This window comes from Rhinatrema bivittatum, chromosome 8 (genome assembly GCF_901001135.1).
Source record: "Rhinatrema bivittatum chromosome 8, aRhiBiv1.1, whole genome shotgun sequence".
NCBI classification, from domain to species: domain Eukaryota; kingdom Metazoa; phylum Chordata; class Amphibia; order Gymnophiona; family Rhinatrematidae; genus Rhinatrema; species Rhinatrema bivittatum.
This window is the reverse complement of record NC_042622.1, coordinates 157,604,939-157,623,887: the sequence shown is the minus strand read 5'-3', so window position 1 is coordinate 157,623,887 and position 18,949 is coordinate 157,604,939. Positions and strand designations below refer to the sequence as shown.

Below are 18,949 nucleotides of genomic sequence, written 5' to 3'. Positions count from 1 at the left end.
CCATCTATGGGCGGGCTGGGGAACATACGTGAGCACTGACGGACACACTACCAAGCTCAATATATTATGGATTGTTAATAAGAATGCTGTAAGCAGGTCTAGCCTTTATTTCTTACATTGACTGTTTCATAGAAATATAATAGCAGAAAGACTGTATGGCCCATCTAGTCTATCCACTCCATTAATATAGCTTTATAATTCTCATCATTCCCTTAGAGATCTCCTGTATTTATACAATGCTTTCATGGACTCAGACACTGTTTTTGTCTCCACCATCTCCACTGGGAGGCTGATCATGCACCCATCATCTTCTCTGTAAATAAATTTCTTAAGATTGGTCCTGAGTCTACCCCCTTTCACTCTCATCCCATGATCCCTCTTTCGAGAGCCTCTTTCCCATTAAAAAAGGCTGGCCTCCTGTGCATGGAAAACATATATTTAAATGTCTCTATCATATCTCCCCTATTTCACTTTTCCTCTAGGGCATACATGCTTAGATCTTTAAGTCTATCTATGCTGTAGAATTAAGACCACTGACCATTTTAGTAGACACCCTCAAGACCAACTCTATCCTGTTTATATCCTTTTAAGGGTGCAGTCTCCAAAATTGTATGCAGAATTCCAAGTGAAGTCTCACCAGGGACCTATGAGGGGCAATATTACCTCCCTTTTCCAGCTGACCATTCTTCTGCCTATGCAACCAAGCATCTTTCTGGCTTTGTTGCTATTTTATCTACCTGTCTGGCTACCTCAAGATCAATAATCTAACTCCATGTCATCAACAAATTTTGGATCAGTCCTTGGTTTCAAACCCCAAATTACCCCTTATCTCCCAAAACTAGCATTTGCTGCTCTACTTTTCATAATTCTTAATACTTTGGATTGGGAATAGGTAGTAACCTAAATCCCATCTCAGTGTACACAGTAAAAAAAACCATGAAAGAAGGCCAAAGATCCATAATGCAAACATCTCCGTTATCTCTCTAGTGGTGTTCCAGGTGAAGACAAAAATCAACATTGCTCTCTTATCCATTCAAAGTGTATTGGAAATAAAAATTGGAAACCAATGACTGAATGAACACCTATGATATACACACGGCTTTATATTGGTAAAATTGAACTATTTTATTTCAGTTTTAGGTGACTAGTGAAGGAATTGGCTCTATGCCCCTCAGTGTAAGTATTATGGACCTAGTACTGTATCTTTGCAGCTCCAGGTTATTCCCTTCATTTTGTAGTTGATTTACATGTAGGAGATTTGACTATGGCAAAGCAAGTGAAATGAACAAACTACAAAGTTCTTCCAACTACTAGTCAGACACTGTTGATGCTTTAAGCATAATGTTAGCCATGTTACAATGGAAAGAAAATGTGTTTAACATACAGATATTTACATACATACAACAGCTTGAAGATTTTTTATTTTTATTAAAAAAAACAAAAGTGATATTGAACTGACCTTAGATTCCCTTTCTTCAAGAAGAGTCTCCAGCTTCTTCTGGGCAGCCCGACCCTCATGGTCTTCACTGACAATGAGAATGATGTGATTCCAGTTAAAGAGACGCATCAGCTCAAACCAGACATTGGCCTGGTGAGAATAAGGTGGAACGGTGCGCAGGAAGGACAGGTGGATGCTCTGCAAAGAAGAATATAGTTCAGCACAAGTTTTCATATTCGACTGTAAGGGGGATGGCAGCCATTGTCTGCTGAGCACACTGTGGCACTAACACAAAGGAGAATACTATTAAATAGCAATGTTGCCTCTGAATGGGAAAATCTCATGATTCAACATGAGCAAAGTCAATTCCACGGATTCTTTTCTCCTTTAATAGCAGGTGTGTGAATTTTAGAGAGATGACGGTGTTTTGGAATTTCTTTTCAAAATTTTTGGACTCTTTCATCTAAGCATATCTTTCTATCAAGTTATTTAATAAGATAGTCAAAGAGACTGTAAAATTTATGGTTATGTTTTGTGGGAGGAGATTAAGATTAATAGTATTCCAAAGGTATAATCAGAAGAATGGAGAGAGGACTTTTTTTCACTTTTTCCCCTTTTCTTCCTCCACGTCAAGATCCTCTCTCCAGACAACATGACTTGGGTAATTCTGGCTGGTATATGTGGCACTTCTTCTGAGGCCTACTCCTAATGCTGCTCTATGGTCCTCAGGGACAGATGCTCAATTAAACTGTTTTTCTTCCTTTCCTTTCCTATCCACAGAAAGATCCAAATCTGGATCTCCCCACACTGTGGCTCCAAGGCTTGGGGCAAGATAGGAGGAGGGCATTCTGTATCTTTTTCATCAGCATCCAATTTTCCCCAAACACAGAAAAGGTAATCTACAAAGTCATTTCCATAGGTAAAGCAGTGCTTTACCTACGGAAGAGGGCTTTAATAAAACTGTCCTCCCTGTGTGCGGGTAAATGTATACAATCGTGCTACTACATGCACACATTTATCCACAGTTAGAAGAGGCATTCTTGGGGGTACAGTTGGGGGGGGGGTTTGCATTTATGCACATACATTTGAAATTTCAAAAGAATGTATTTAATTTTCCTTGGGAATACTCACACCAATCAGCATGTGTAAGTGTCTGTGGGTAGTTTTCCTAGATAATTTTCAAAGTGACAGTACCCATGTAATTTCACCTTGAAAATTAGTGTAAACTTCCTGGGTAAAAGATATTCATCAGAATTTGCACCAGTGTTGGAAGTTACAAAATTACCTCTTTAGGTAAGTCAAGTCATATGTGAAACATTTTGATTCAGGGGTCTTAAGACTCATATAACCTCCTTCAGCATATGTCCAATGCCCCAAATACTTATTGAAATGTTCTTGGCTATATCTCCAGTACTGTTGGATGCATCTGTAATTCCTCTGGGGCACAAAAGTGGTGGCCTCTGGTCAAGTCGCTAGACCATTTGTCTGACATTTTCTGCCCTGTCATTGAGAATATTAATCATCCCCAGTCAGAAGTTTTTAGAACTCTAAACTTATTTTTCCTTTGCAATGTGTTCAGGATATCTTTGTAGGATTCCTAGCAGTTGGTAATGCTGTAAGATGCTGAATCAAATAATAGCAGGAGAGACCCTGAAACAACCAAGAAAAGTAATACAGTCATTGCAACCACAAGCTTCAGTTATAGGGAGCCACCAGAGTGTTGTGCATGGAATGTAACACTATAAATTAGTCAGAATGTATCCCTAGAGAATGTTAAACTTATTAAATGTCTAAAATACGGGGAATCATCAGAAATTGAGATGTGCCTTGGGACATTATCAGTTTCCTTTTAGTGACATCTGTTTCAGACTACCTGTCTAGCAGTAGTGAGTGCAAGGTTCATTTAAGGCATAAATTCTGCTTCCAACCAGTGATCGCTGAAAGGTGGCACACATTTTGTATTCTGCTATTGATGGCCAAGTAAGTGTTAAGAAAATCATATTTTGTTTGCCATCCATCAATGAAAAGTATATTGGTCTTTAGAGATACATCAGTGACAGATGTGTGGATCCTTGGAGACATTGTTCTTGTGGTGCTGGGTATATGAGTTAAAAAAAACCAAAACTTGACCTTATCCCATCAATGAAGGGCATATGGATGTTTAAAGACGCTGAGCCTGCCCTTTACTAGTGATTGGTATAGACAATAGGTCTTTAGAGACACAAATTGTTTCTCATTATTGATAGGCAAGTGGGTCTGATTGCTGACAGAGAGACCATCCTTTCTTGGGTTTATGGGTAAGACAAGCTGTAGAACAACGGCATCCAACTCTATGCTAAAGACCAACTGCAAACACATCTGGCTATCAGGATATCCACAATGAATATATATGAAATGTATTTGTGTACATTTGATCTAAGAGTCAGGTTAATTTCTGTATATTATTTACTTTGAATATCAGACTGGTTTGGGTGTCTTAGGACAGGATATGGGAAGTATTGGTGTAGAGAAATATTTCATATGTACATGCTGCTATTTTATAATATTTGGCAGTTTTATTCTAAAGGCCTTGAGTGTGTGCTCTTTGGAACTCAAGATGCTGTATAATTGTTTCAAACTTATGAAACATGTAACATCTCTTAAGAAGCAGAGCTGGAAAACACAAATCCATATCTCTTATTCCTTCATTGAAATACATTGGTATTGGGAAACTTTGAGAAAGAGACAATAAAATGTCCAGTTTTTAGCCAAATAAGAAGGAACAAGCTCATTATGGGTGAGGAGATACTTCCATTGCTCGACATTATATGAGGGAAGCTTGAACTGCTGATATCTGTTTTGAACCTGTCCTTTCATAAGACATTTTGTGTGTGGAAAGCTTGCACCTTGCATTGCCACTGCTCTACCACAGAAAACATACAGCATGAGCAATGTGTGTTTTGGGAGGAAGCTTCCACTGTTACTGCCTAAGCTGTACCTCTTCTAATGGGGAGAGTAGACAGTCTGTGAGTGTAGTACACCAGTATTAAATTCAGAAAAGGATTTTAAAACCATCTTACAAGAAAATAATAACTTCCAGAGAGATCTGAAATATTATCTGATCAAGTTGGGTGGAAATCATTAGACTCCAGCTCGGTAGCCCCTTCACTTTGTACGGTTACGAGATATTAGGAAATCATGCAGCAGTTACCTTATCAGAATATATAGACATGCGTGTTGTCAGACCAATGACAGGAATCCTGTAGAAGCCGGCTGTGTATGAGACGGGGGTTGGTGTTAGGTGGTCATTGGGCGCAGGTGGATGGCTAACTAATATTGCATAGACCTGCGGGACACAGGATATAGCACAGAAATATTACTGCATATCACATACATACAACAGCTGCCCTGAAGTGAGAACGTCCTCCTTTTCTCTGTTACAGGCAATGGTGAAGATGAGTAGACAATGGAGAATTTTAAAACATAGTGAAGGCGAGCAGAAATGTATGCCACAGGATAGTTGTGCAGAGAAGGAAGATGGAACTGTCCGTGAATTTAAAGGTTGCCTCTCACCTCTAAGCTTGTACACTGGTTAATGAAAAGCTCCGTATATTTAGGGTATTCTTGTAGGTCTGATATTCAAAGCCATTTATGCCATTACGGAGTGGCAGCTATTTCCTTAAGAAGGATTGGGGTAACCTACACAAAGCAGCAGTTACATCCATGCTTTGGTTAAAGGTTGCTGGGCAGACTAGATAGACCACTTGGGTCTTTTTCTGCCTTCATTTACTATGTTACTATGGATTTATGCACATAAATGACTCCTTATAAAATTGTGTGGGATTTGTACACATAAAAGTATACACAACCCGATTTCACACATTCTTTTATGCATGGTTAGGATTTACATACACTCTTGTTTTTAAAATGTATTCACGTAAATTAACCTGAACAAGTTACATGTTGCAAAAAGAAGGTATAATTTTACATGGGTTAGTTTGTGCATATTATTTTGGATACATTTCACGTTTCCTTTGAAAACTGCCATACTCATGCATTTTGGCAAGACAAATTATGTAGGTTATAAAATTATCCTCTGAGTGAATTTCAAAGCCATTAAATGGCTGTACTGACTTAGTCCGGGGGCTCAGTACAGAATTGGGATTTACATGCAACTTTTTGGAATTTAAAAAGTATGCAAGTTACATAGTAAAAGTGACACCTTCCAAAGAGCGACTATAAATTTGTGCGCTGTAATATGTGTGCGTACAGGACCAATTACCCGAGTATTAACACACACAACTTATGGGATTAAGTTTGCTTTGAAAATGCTCAAGCAAAGTTTGCGTGTGCAATGTACACGCTGTGCAGACTGTCTGAAAATGATTGTCTGAGTGGGCAGCATTTGCTTCTTTGTTTAAGCACTCAGTTCTGCAGTGCAGGAGGCTGCAGATTACAGCTAAATGGCTTGCTTACAGCCACACAATGTAATGCGATTTATTTAACAGCACTTTTAATACTCCATACTAATTCCCCTCTGAGGCCTATTATACTAACAGTATGGTCAGCTGGGACTGAGTGAAAGAGAAATGGGAGGGGGAAGGGGAAGGGGGATGGGCAGAGAGACACCTTTTGAGAGAGATTCAGGGACAGAAATCAAGACCTCACTAGAAGCTTTCACAGTTATAGAATAATCCCTACATATAATTCCTTTCTGTGTGCAGTTGGGTAGTCCCTACACCTCTTCTTTCATTAGAATAAGGTCTCTTTTATGGTCTCTGAACTAATTATTGGGTATATTTTTGGCACAGGTGCCATGTTATATTTCTCTCAGTGACTTTAACAGTGAGCACTGGGGATTTGATTAATATCAGGTTAAAAAATGTCCTTGAGCAAAGAGATCAGCATGAATATAACAACAGAGCAGCCTGAAAAAGGATGTGTGATCTATGTGCTCATTCTCAGCTTGCCTGTGAAGCTCCCAGAGACTCACTACTTTGTCTATTCTTCATAAACCTCCCTACCCATTCCTATTCACAGCTACTTTGACTACATTTGGCTCAGCACTGTCCCCCAGAAACCAACAATTCCAGAGCCCTATAAAAATAAACTTTTTAATATCTTTATTATAACTTCTATTGCACCAGAAGCAGAGGATAGTTGTGTAAGAACATAAGATATGCCATACTGGGTCAGACCAAGGTTCCATCAAACCCAGTATCCTGTCTCCAACAGCAGCCAATCTAAGTCACAAGTACCTGGCAAGTACCCAAACATTAATTATAGATCACAAGCTACTAATGTTGCAACAAGCAGTGGCTATTCCCTATTGATTAACAGAAGTTTATGGACTTATCTTCCAGGAAGTTATCCAAACCTTTTTTAAATCCAACAACATTAACTGCCTTAACCACATCCTCTGCCAAAGAATTCCAGAGCTTAATTGTGCATGGAGTGAAAAAGAAATTTCTCCAATTTGTTTGAAATGTGTTACTTGCTAACTTCATGGAGTGCATCCGAGTCCTTGTATTATCCAAAAGAGTAAATAACCAATTCACATTTACCCATTTAAGCCTTTCATGATTTTGTAGACTATCATATCCCCTTTAGTTATTGCTGAAAAATGGAATCTGTGCATACATTTCCATCCTGACGAAAGCATATTTCTTTGAGTTGGTTTACATCACATGGTGAATGCATAGCCATCATTTACTCTTAAAAGGTAGCATGGATGCTGGTTCTTGAACATCTCCATTATCAGATCTGTCATCTGCATTACCTCATCAGTCTCCCTGGTCTGCAACAGTCCCCTGATCTCCAGTTCAAGCTCCCTCGATGTGCAGGAGGCAGATCTGATATTGAGGGTGCTCAAGAACTCAGAATACCCATGGAGCTGATGCATATGTAAATTGGGATTTCTTAAAGAATATAACATGAAAAGAGCTATAATTTAAAAACTAATTAACAGGTATATAGACAATATGATTTGTCTCATTTGTTTTCTTGTTTTCGCACTGTAAATACATTTGCACCTAAAGAAACAGTCAGAGTCTGCCTCCTTATTCCTCTGGGCTATTTCCTAAGCCGAGACTGGCAACATTACCACATAGCCATGAACAATCCTTGGTGCATTGTTATATATACAGTATATACAAAAGTACGTGGGATTTTATAAGATACGCGCGTAGCCGCGCGTATCTTATAAAATCCGGAGTCGGCGCGCGCAAGGGGGTGCACATTCGTGCACCTTGCTTGCGCCGAGCCCTACGCGCGCTGCCCGTTCCCTCCAAGGCCGCTCCAAAATCGGAGCGGCTTCGGAAGGAACTTTCCTTCCACCCCCCCCCCCCCCTGCACCTTGCCCTCCCTTCCCCTACCTAACCCACCCCCCGGTCCTATCTAAACCCCCCCCCACCTGTGTTTTAAAAGTTACACCTGCCAGAAGGCTGCTGGCGCGCGATTCCCTGGCCCAGGACCCGTTTTGGAGGCCTCGGCCATGCCCCCGAAATGCCCCCGGGCCGGCACCACACCCCCTGACATGCCCCGAATGTCGCGTCAGCCCTGACACGCCCCCCCCCCCTAGCGAAGCCCCGGGACTTACGCGCGTCCCGGTGTTTGTGCTCGCTGTCGATCCTATGCAAAATAGGCTCGGCACGTGCAGGGGGTTTTTAAAAGGGTTACGCGCATAACTTATGCGCGTAACCCTTTTAAAATCCGGCCCTATGTATGGTTCATAAGATCATATATGGGGACAAAACAAACTGGTTGAACTCAATTATTAAACTTCATGTACCTCAACGAGACCTAAGGTCAGCGAATAAAGGGTTACTTTCAGTACCTACTGTTAGATCGGCTCACCTCAGCGAAGTGAGGGACAGGGCTATTTCAATCGCAGGGCCAAAACTCTGGAACAGTTTACCACTTGAACTTAGAGTACAGGATAATCTGAAGAAATTTAAGAAGGATCTAAAAACATGGTGCTTTCAACAAGTGTATGGAATCAATGCCAAAGAAGGCAATTAAGAAACAGGAGATCGACAGAGGGACTCTTATTTCTATTCTCTTAATTATATTTCTATTTTTATTTTCCTTAATAAGTAGATTTTAGTTACATGGTTTTTATTTTATATTGAATTTTATTGTATTTTACTCTGTTTCTAACTTTTATGATGATTTTTGCTTATGTAAACCATAAAGATAGAATCCTGTGTGCTGTGTAACGGTATATAAAGTTTGCATAAATAAATAAATAATATACGCTCGTAACCCTTTAAAACCCGCTCCTGCGCACGCCGAGCCTATTTTGCATAGGTCCAGCGACACGCGCAAGCCCCGGGTCGCGCATATGTCCCACATGTTATAAAATCGGGCGTAGATTTGTGCGTGCCGGGTTGCTTGCGCACACAAATCTACGCCCACGCGTAATTCTTAAAATCCAGCCCTAGATGAACAATGTTTTCATGTAATATGGCATGTGTACAGAATCCAAGAGTTAAAATTTTCATCTTCCCCTATATCCTGTTGGAGTCTGTGACAAGCTGTGCTTTCAATAACTCTTTAATTGCATGAAAGCCTAGCAACAGGTGCACAAAAATAGACTACACTAGGTAATTTGATTTTTAATTACTAGCCATGTGCTAAGCTGACATTCCTAAGCAGTTATCAGACCTTCAGATAACTGTGCTTAAAAAGCATAAGGGAATAAGCTGCCCAAAGGAAGTGAGAGAGGTAGGAACAATACTGGAATTAGAGAAAGCATGCCATAACTACAAAATACCCTTAATTATTTGGAAGCAAGGGCAAAGTCTACAATCAAACAGGGTCCCACTCTATGGAATTATAAGAGAAAGAGATAATGGGCAGATATGATGGGCCTTGTGGTCATTATCTGCCATCATAGTCTATGTTTTTCTGTTTTCTTAAGTTTCATGGGAATTTAGGGAGAAAAATCTGTGTATGTATGTATGTACATACATACATGCATGCTTCATGAATATGTTTTTTTCTCTGATGTGCTTGCTATCTCCCAAATTGATTACTACAGTGCTCTGTATCTTGGTTTATCTGCCAAGCTTATCTATAGCTTCAGACCATACAATGCATTGCACCAAGGATTGTGCATGGCTATATGGTAACATTGCCAGTCATGGCTTAGGAAATAGCCCAGAGGTATGAGGAGGCAGACTCTGGCTGTTTCCTTAGGTGAAAATGTATTTACAGTGAGAAAACAAAGAAAGCAAATGCAGCTCACCTTGTAGAATTGGTAGCACTCAGACATTACACACATAGCAGGGCTTCACATAAACCGGCCCCCTGCCTACTCCCCAGGTCCTCTGTACCCTTCTGGGCCCTGGTTCCTTATAGTATGGTGAAGGGAGCCTCCCTTCACCCAGAATCCCTTGCGGGGCTGAGCCTTAAGGAGGACCGGGCTGGATCGCTGGGGGCAGTCCCTTAAGGTGGTTGGAAGGTTTCCTGTATACTCCCTTACAGGCAATTCCAGGAGAACCAGTGCTTTACCATTACTCTACAGCTTATACTGGTTATTGGTTTTGGCTAGAACCAAGTTTAAACTCCTTACCCAGGCCATTTCTGTTTGAAGAGGACAGTGTCTCCCTCATCTCAGATGAAGCCTGAGTTGGTATAGGCCAGGTAGGGAGCTTCAATCTATTCAGGGCTGCCTTTTGTTCATGCCTCCTATTGACAGGATGCATCAGCTGCATTTTAAGAGCTAGGGATTTTTCAACCATGGGCTCAGCTTTGTGGAATAGCTTACTGTTGGAAATTAGGCAAGAAACGAATTTACTGTCATTCAGGAAAAAATTGAAAACTTGCGCTTTTTCTGATAACTAAGGCTCTTTAGGTCTGTGTTGGGAACGTTAAATGAATGAAAGGCAAACTCTGCAATTAGGTATGAGCTATACTGTGTTTCTCACCCGATATGAGCTGTGGCTGTAAACTTCTGTTTTTTATTATTGTATGTGTTTTGTATTTGATTGTTTCATTTAAGCTTGTTTTTATTGGAATCGTATATGTATTTTATGATTTGTACACTGTTGAGGACAATCTTTGACTAGGATGGCAGTATAAGAATATTTGTAAATAAATAAAGTCCATTACCTGCTATTAATTAAGTTGACTTAGAAAATAGCCACTGCTATTACTAGCAACGGTAACATGGAATAGACTTAGTTTTTGGGTACTTGCCAGGTTCTTATGGCCTGGATTGCCCAGTATGGCATGTTCTTATGTTCTTATGTTCTAAAGTGCTATTTCATTGTAAAGTGACATTTTATTGTATCTTTTTACTAGATGTTTATCCCATGCTGAGTGCTAAATCATCTCTGATCATCATCACATTTATACAGAGCTGTACATGCAGCCTCTGCAGATACAGGGCTTCTTGTTTTTCATGAAGGAGACCACAATTCAGCTTTCCTTACAAATGAAATCCCTGCCTTATGCTAAACAAGTTTCAGAGTTGAATGTAGCCAAATGTGAAACTTTTGAACAAAATCATAAATAGAAATAAACTTCCTTACATTTTTATCCCAACTTTTTAATAGCATGTAAAATACACAGATAGGCAACCAGATTTCTAAACATCCAATAGGCCTAACTCTGAGAATCGTACATTGTTATTCCATCATTTGAAATCATCCCTCCCCTCACTTTGATGTTTGGAAACATGTTTGCTTATCTGTGTATATTTTTTATTTATATATGTTTATATTCTACAGCCTTTATGTTGTTTAATGGTTATCTTTGAAAATCATAAATAAAAAAAAAAGAAATAATCTTCCTATAAAGAACCAAATTTAATTATAAATGTCTAATTTATCCAGCCAAAGCTGGATCTGCAACTAGGCTTTTCCTATCATGGATCTGGCATATAAGAACTGCCATTATTCCTACTGCTATGCTCTTTGGATGTATGCACTCAGCTCTTATTTCTACAGTCTCCCCAGTTTGTTCAGAAGGCTTCTCATGTCTTTGGTGGATAATTTTCAAACACATGTATGTGCCAGAATGGGATTTTATAAATTACCCAACTGATGTGGGGGTAAAACTATGTGAGTATGTCCTGTTTACTAGTAAGTTTACCTATACTGTACGGAAGAATTGCCAGGGGTAGAGTTTTCACCTATGCACATACTTTTCAATTTATAAAGTAAGCACTTAAGTTTATATGAAATTGGTATGGTCCAGATAGCAGTTTAAACTAATATGGGTAGATCCAGTGGGATAATTTACAAAGAGAACATGCACACTCACCCTTTCAAAACCAGTGTAACTTATGCACATATTTGCTACATCAGTTAACCTGTAATTCTACAAAATTATCCTCCCTCTTGCCCTTTTCACTGCAGTGCACAGAAGAAATCCCTGTCACTCCAATCAGAATATAGTAGTGTATTTGCTGTTAATCTACTTGAATGTGTAGAAATAAAGGTCAACACAAAAAAATCAGAGGTGATATTTTTTTATTGACTACCTCAAAACATTTCTTGACTAGCTTTTGAGAACTATACGCCTTTCATCAGATCAAATAGAATGAGCCTATCCACTTTCAGGCCCATTCTATAGTATTGAGAAGTATAAAAGCCCTTCTTATCAACATTGGCCATCAGGCATATACAATGTTGTACCCTTCGTCAGGTTAAAAACAGAATGTTGGAAAGATGGTGAGATAGCATGTGTTTCTGGTGAAGAGCTTTTAAAAGTTTTGTGATTATGAAAACACTATACTGGGCTTTTGATGACTGAATTGTACCGCTGAAGAAGCTTGACCAGTGAAACATGTTGGGTGATGGTGTTTCTTGACACAATTTATTTGCAATCTACTTTCATCCTTTTGTAAATCTTTTCAATGTTTTTCTTTAACGAACATAATGTGAGAGATTTCACAGTTATTTACTAGTTGAATTGCTAGTTGTGGCCCCTGACATTGCTATGAGAATCAGTGAATTTTTGGAATTATGAATAATTCCTTTTTGACTGAGATACTGATTGCTGAGACAGAATACTCATTTTGATGTCCTTATTAGCCGACAAATACAAATACAGTTCAGATACCAATAAGCTAGCAATTTTTAAATTGTTTGAACATTTAAGATTGGGTTTATGCTTTTTAATGTGTGTATATGTATGGATGAATGATGTTTCTGAATTTGTGTGTTTTTGGGCCCTTTGAGGAATGCTATTTAATTTGTGTTAGTATATTTGTGCTGATGTATTTCTTTATACTTAGCTGAATGTACAATTGGTATAATATGGGTGGCTAAATAAGTACAATTATATTTGTGAATGTTGAATTTATTATAAATTGAGCATTCATTGTATATTAACAGTGTGAAATGTTGTGATATTTAGTGTAATACATTTTGATATTTTGAATTATTTTGAAAAATTTTGATTGTATTTTACCCTTTTTTTCCCTTGGGTAATTGTATGCTTTATTGATGTATGAAAAAGCCTTTGGATTTGGTTTTTGTGTATAGCTTTCAGGAGCTACACTCCCGCCATCAGAATGAGCTCATTCTGTTTTGACCTGATGAAGGGAATATAGTTTCCAAAAAGTTAGTTAAGAAATGTATTAAATAAATACACATTGCCATTGTGCTAATTTATCTCCCCAGTTCTCCCTCTCTTCAGATCGCATTATAAAACTCACTTTGTCTCCCTTGAGTGCTAATTCATCTTCTAATCTGTTTAAGTGTTCAGATGTATTTTACTGTTTTTACTATGTGCATTATATGTTATTGTAAAGGATGTTAACACATTTTTCTATTGAAAACATTAGATAAAATTGTATTGTTCACATAATTTAGTTTAATGCATCCATTTTTAATGTTCCAAGTCTTCCCTACTGCATTTTAATTTAATGGTATGAGCAGTATCTGACTGGTGGTCTCTGGCATTCAGTTAATTTCAAATTTTTGCCATGTACAGCAGTACATATCACAAATGCTGTGGTAAAAGTATGTATCCTTCATAGCAATAATATTTCCAAGTTTATCTATTTATAAGCCTAAGTTATCGCCAGGTTTCCTCTTTCAATGTTAGATTTCAAAAATTGAACTGAAATACCTAACTCTGAAAAGTTTATCACATAATTAGGTACAGATAACTGAACCTTCTACAGGAATGGAATACTAATTTGTGAGGTATATTTTTGATCAATTTAAACACATTTATTTAATTATTTTGCTAATATTTATGCAATGCATTTAATTTTACTGCCCTTATAATTTTGAGGAAAGTTAGTCAACAGAACTTGAAAAGAAATCAAAAGAAGAATAATGTTATGTACATAATTGAAGTTTGTGAATATGAAAATTAAAATGTAATTTCAATTTTTTAAAAATGTAAGGGCACAATTTTCAAAACTATTTTTTTCTTCCAAAGACACAGAATTGGAGAAAAGCCTGTACGAATGAGCCACTAAGAGTAATAAAATATTTAATTAATATTTCAAACTAGAATCACAATAGTGGTGTTTGCTGCCAATAAAACACTGACTTTGATTTGTAATATGGCACAAAATAATGAAGCTGAAGGAGGTAAAAAATGTTTAACTCTGTATTGAGCAATAATTAGAGAGCAATATCCTGTCCATATATATATATTAGAACTTGGGATTCCTAATGTACCAAATCCCAAATTCTTCTGTTTTAAATGTATTATTTTATAGTTTATATGATTGCAATTTCCAGGCCACAAAAAGTAATTACAAGCTTAGATTAAAATCATTAAAAAAAAAAAAAAGTCTAGTTATCTGTAATAAAAATGTCAGATTTTATTTTATGTAACTCTGCCATTTAAAAGATTAACATCCATAGGCCACTGGTCTTCTTTCAACCTATTTAAATATAAAGCCACGTTTGTTTAATTTTGGTGTAAAATCATTTAATTGCAGAAAGGGCTTATATGTGACTGCATTTGAGAGAGAGAAATAGAACTTGTGATTGATTCCTAGGGGAGCACGACCTTGAATAATTTACACATAATCTGTAAATTTGTATTTTGCTAATTTTATACCATCCAAGGATGTATATAAAGAGATTCTGCTATGCGATCATTAGAAAATAGGGAACTCAATATATTATTAAAACCTAGACTAATTCCTTGACTGCTTAAGCTCAGTAAAACATATCCAAGGTTTTGAGATTGTTAAACTAAAAATGGGACATTAAAAATAAATGTCTTTAGAAAGCCATGGTTTTAAGCCAAGTTGTTTTATTATATGGAGTACAACTTGCACCCTTTACCTGAGCACTATGATATTACATATAGGGGATTAAAATATTATCTCTTAACACTGTAAATATTGAAAAGGATTTCATCGTTTTCTTTCATTTAGATACTTCTTTTTTGTCGGTTTGTCTTTTTCTAAAAAATCTCTGGAAATATTTCTGGATAAAAATAGAATATGGAAATGCTTAATTTATAGGTATTTACTCCTCAGATATAAATCTAAATCTGACTACACAATGATATTTAAATTATTTGTGTTAAGGAAGAGTAGATAAACAGAAACCCCATGACCAGCTTTCACAAATGCATAGTAAGGAAAATGTATGCAGTTTTGCACGGACACTGGTTCGGTTACTTTAGAAGAATTCATTTCTGAGCTAAATGAAATAGAATGGATCCGCCTCACAGCTTCCAAACATTTAACCTGCGGTGGGTTTGGATCGGAACGAGCTCCCGCCGCCCTCGTCCCACACAATCAGCCTATCCTGGCTGTTATGTGCTTCTATTCCATTTCCTTTCTGCATTTTACTGCCTAACTCCGTGTATACTGCCAGGGAATCTGATCTGACAAAAAAAAAACCAAAAACTGAGTGACTACAAGGGCTGCAATGCGGGCAGATGGCGCTTTATGGGAATTCAGTGAGGCGGTAGGCTGTGGGGGGATGGGGGAGCATGTCAAGCAGAAGGAGTTCACTGGGAGGCATGTCTTCCCTTTGATTTCCTTCTCCAGCTTGCCGTGTACGGCTGAGGATTCTGGCTGTGCCAGAGAAGAATGGCAGCCTCTCTCTGACACACACACACACACACACACACTCTCATAGGACAATGCCCACGTACACAGAATGTGGTGTACATACACTCACATTCCCCTGCAGAGTGTCCTCCCAATCCATCTGCCTGCCGCGCACTAATTTAACAGAAGGGAACATTTGTTCCCCACCGTTACCAGTAGAAAAATAATCATCTTTTTTCAATAAAATGACTTGAATTTCATTCATTCAAAGACATGGTGATGCAAATCCTTTAGCACGCAAACATTTCCTCGCTAAACGTTCTCTGGGTCTTAATGTGAGGGAATGGCTCTGATTAGTTAAGGGTGGGCTGAGCTGCATTTGCTGTATTCATGTATGTGCGCCTGGAAAAGGAAGAATATCCCAAGAAATTTGCCAACGTGGGACCTGTGGCAGACTGCCCAATACAAATGCAGGACCTTTTTAATCTTATTTATTCAAACTATGTTGAAGTGAAAATATTAAATATTGGTTGTTGTTTTTTTTTTTCTTCTTAATAAAATTAGCGAAGCATTACATTTTTGCACACTGTCCGCTCCAATGAACCTTTAATTTGGCCATTCAACATACAGTATATGCAGAACCTCTTATGGATGGATGCATGAATGGAGAAAGGATGGATGACCAAAGAAAACGATGAAGCAGACACAACATGAAGACAGGTATAAAACATCTTTATGGAGTAGGCAAAATGCAGAAGTGACTGAAAGGAAAAGAATCTCTTATCGGCTGGGAAGGTCATAGGATGGAGGAGTTGCGCTTAGAAAGCAATGGAGGTTTGGGTTTTGGCAAAGGGTTGAGTTTATGAAGCTCATGTTTGACTCTGTGGATGATACACATATCTGTTCGGACAGAGCTTTCTTCTTCACTACCTGGCTGGAGATGAGGTCCTCACACACGGACAATGCCATCTGGATGGCGTTGGGCTTGTGGGTAACCGAAGTGGAATTTAGCTGAATTTTCCAGGTCCCATGTCTTTTATTTGCTTGATTAACAGCTTCTCGGAAGATCTGTTCGTGCTTTTTTGTGCTCAGCACAGCCCCAATATTCACGATTTTAGGTTCACATCCAGCCCGCGCAAAAGAAAAGGAAAACAGTACTGCAAGCAGAAAGAGGCGCATGGTGTCCATGGATTCTGCTCTAGCAAAGCCAGCCAACGTCCTGTTACCTAATATTACCTCAGTTCTGGAGACCAGGTGGCTGCCCAGCACAAAGTGGTCATTATTTGAGAAATATTTTACGGAAAGGAGGCAAGGATGAAACAGAGAAGAAAAGCAGCTCTTGTTCCTGCTTCGAAGAGAAAAACACCTAAGCAGAAGAAACTTTTGATAAACGGTAGCTCGTTCCTTCCCACCTCAAGTGTCCTTGGGGGAGATATGACTGGCGAATTTGTCTCTGTGTTCTTTCCCTGGGGAGGCAGGAGAAGGTTAGGAGCGCTGGTAGGTACCCTTGCAGCCAGCCCTTAGTGTCTGAACCACAGCCCGAGTCCTGTTCTGAAGCGCTTCTGGTTTGCGGCTGTCCTTGGTGCTGAACTGAAGACTTTTTCTTCTCATCAGCAATCCTAGAGGGAGAGACGTCTGGTCTGTTCCTGATCACTGCCAGCTTCCAGTTTACCTTCTACCTATCTAATCCTAACATTTTTTTTTTTGTTTTTATCACCAGAAAATCAATCAGTCACCGTTCTGTTCATTTCCGGTACCCTACTCCAAGACTCTAGTGCCTGATATTAATCTGCTATTGTGCTCAGATTCTCCAGGGATTTAGAAATCGTTATTTTATGCTGTATTTCGTAAATGAATAAACAAAGAAACGAAGAGGCTGAGCTGACTGCATTGCTGCTGCATGGAGGAAGGGGGAAGTTGAGGCTTGCATTCTTATTTGAAAAGGCTCCACCTCATTCCTGTGACAGCTCATCGTTCACTTTCTTTCCAAATATGGATTTTAAAGTGTTTCTTTTCTGGGGACTACTTAATTAGCCCCACTGTGCAAGCATAGCAAAAGAATATTTCATTTTGCACAAACATGGCAAAAAAATATTTCATTTCACTTTCTTGATTGTTTTTAAGTGGCTCTTCATTTTAATAAAATCTGCCTGATTCTATTGTCAAATAAAAGTGATATACCAAACAGATCAATTATTATTATCGGGGACATTTCCAAATACACATTTTTCAGTAACAATTGTATTAAAACATAAACTTATATTCTGTGTCTTTCCACTGAAATATACCACATATGGATATTATTCCTATAGATGAGTTTTTATCTGCATCAACAATCAATAAAAAAGTTATGTGCTGGAAAAAAGACATCGCTAATAGGAATCAACTAAATGGGCTGTAAATTAGAACAAATAAAGAAGGTGTGTATAGAAAAGTATGGCACAAATATATGTTTGACCCCCAAGACACCATACAAGACAAAATATCCAATTAAATTTTCTTCAGTCCTAGTGTCTCTTTAAGGGCCCTGATTTTCAAATGTTTTGTTCATATAGGAAAGTTTATGAGAATAATATTCTAAAGGATTTCATGTAGTTCTAGAAGGTAGATGCTAGCAGAAATGAACGGAATGATGCTATACCATTGATATGTCATAGGTCGTTAAAAGTTTGAGGGATTTTTATTCTCCCAGTTCCCTTGAGATGCCAAGAGTCCAAATTTTATTTCATTCATTCTGATTTATTCTTTCATGGATCTCATATAGCAGTGTTTATGATTTAGCTGAATGAAATGACTTGATATTAATTTCTAGAATCTGAATAGATCATGATATCCTAATGGTTTATTTTCTCATTGCACTAGTTTATAATTTCAACAACCAGAGGCAAGACTATGTTTAATTTGCTGAGTCTTGAAACCAGATATTTTTGTATTTGAAAAGCAGATGCAAGCCGCATATAGAGAGTGTTAAACTGTTATACATAACGTTAGTACAAAACAAAGCCACATACTAAACAGAAACTATCAGTTCTTGAAATTCCTTATTCATTGGAGGAGGCAGATCTGGGGAGATTATTACCATTTGCACCAATCTACAATATGTTCACCAAAGTAATTTTTAATTGTTGATTTATTTGATTTGAATTTAATATACATTGCATCCTCCAGCCCATTGTCCTTATAGGAACTTAATACTTGTTAATAATGGGATTGATTCAATGGTGTCAATTGCTTCTAGAGAAGCAGGATTATGTCATACAATATTTAATCTCCGGAGCAACTTTTCTCCAATATTTTGTCTATGTTTTTTAGTCCCTTAATGAATTATGAATTTGCTTTCAAAAGGTTAATTTTGCTTCAAAAAAATTACACAATTTTACATTCTGATCGTTTAACAGTTTTAAGGGCTTTTTAAATATATGTAAATTGTGGGATCCATTGCAAAAGTTATCTTAATTTTGCAATAGTACAGCCTAAGAAATTGGTATTCAAATTTGCAAGAGAGTAGACTCTCATTGGGAGCACCCAAAGAGCAGTTAACAATAAAA

The 18,949-nt window shown here is 38.0% G+C and overlaps 1 protein-coding gene across 2 annotated transcripts in view; it reads right to left on the bottom strand.

The window, feature by feature from the left end:
* Positions 1-16,589, bottom strand: part of GRIN1 (glutamate ionotropic receptor NMDA type subunit 1) — a 328,561-nt gene extending 311,972 nt beyond the window's left edge. For both annotated transcript variants that reach the window (XM_029612208.1, XM_029612209.1), the window contains exons 1-3: positions 16,332-16,589; positions 4,629-4,763; positions 1,460-1,636 (exon numbers count right to left, since the gene is read on the bottom strand). In XM_029612208.1, coding sequence (XP_029468068.1) covers positions 1,460-1,636; positions 4,629-4,763; positions 16,332-16,589 — 570 coding nt within the window. The remainder of the gene's footprint in view (positions 1-1,459; positions 1,637-4,628; positions 4,764-16,331) is intronic.
* Between the last annotated feature and the right edge of the window lie 2,360 nt (positions 16,590-18,949).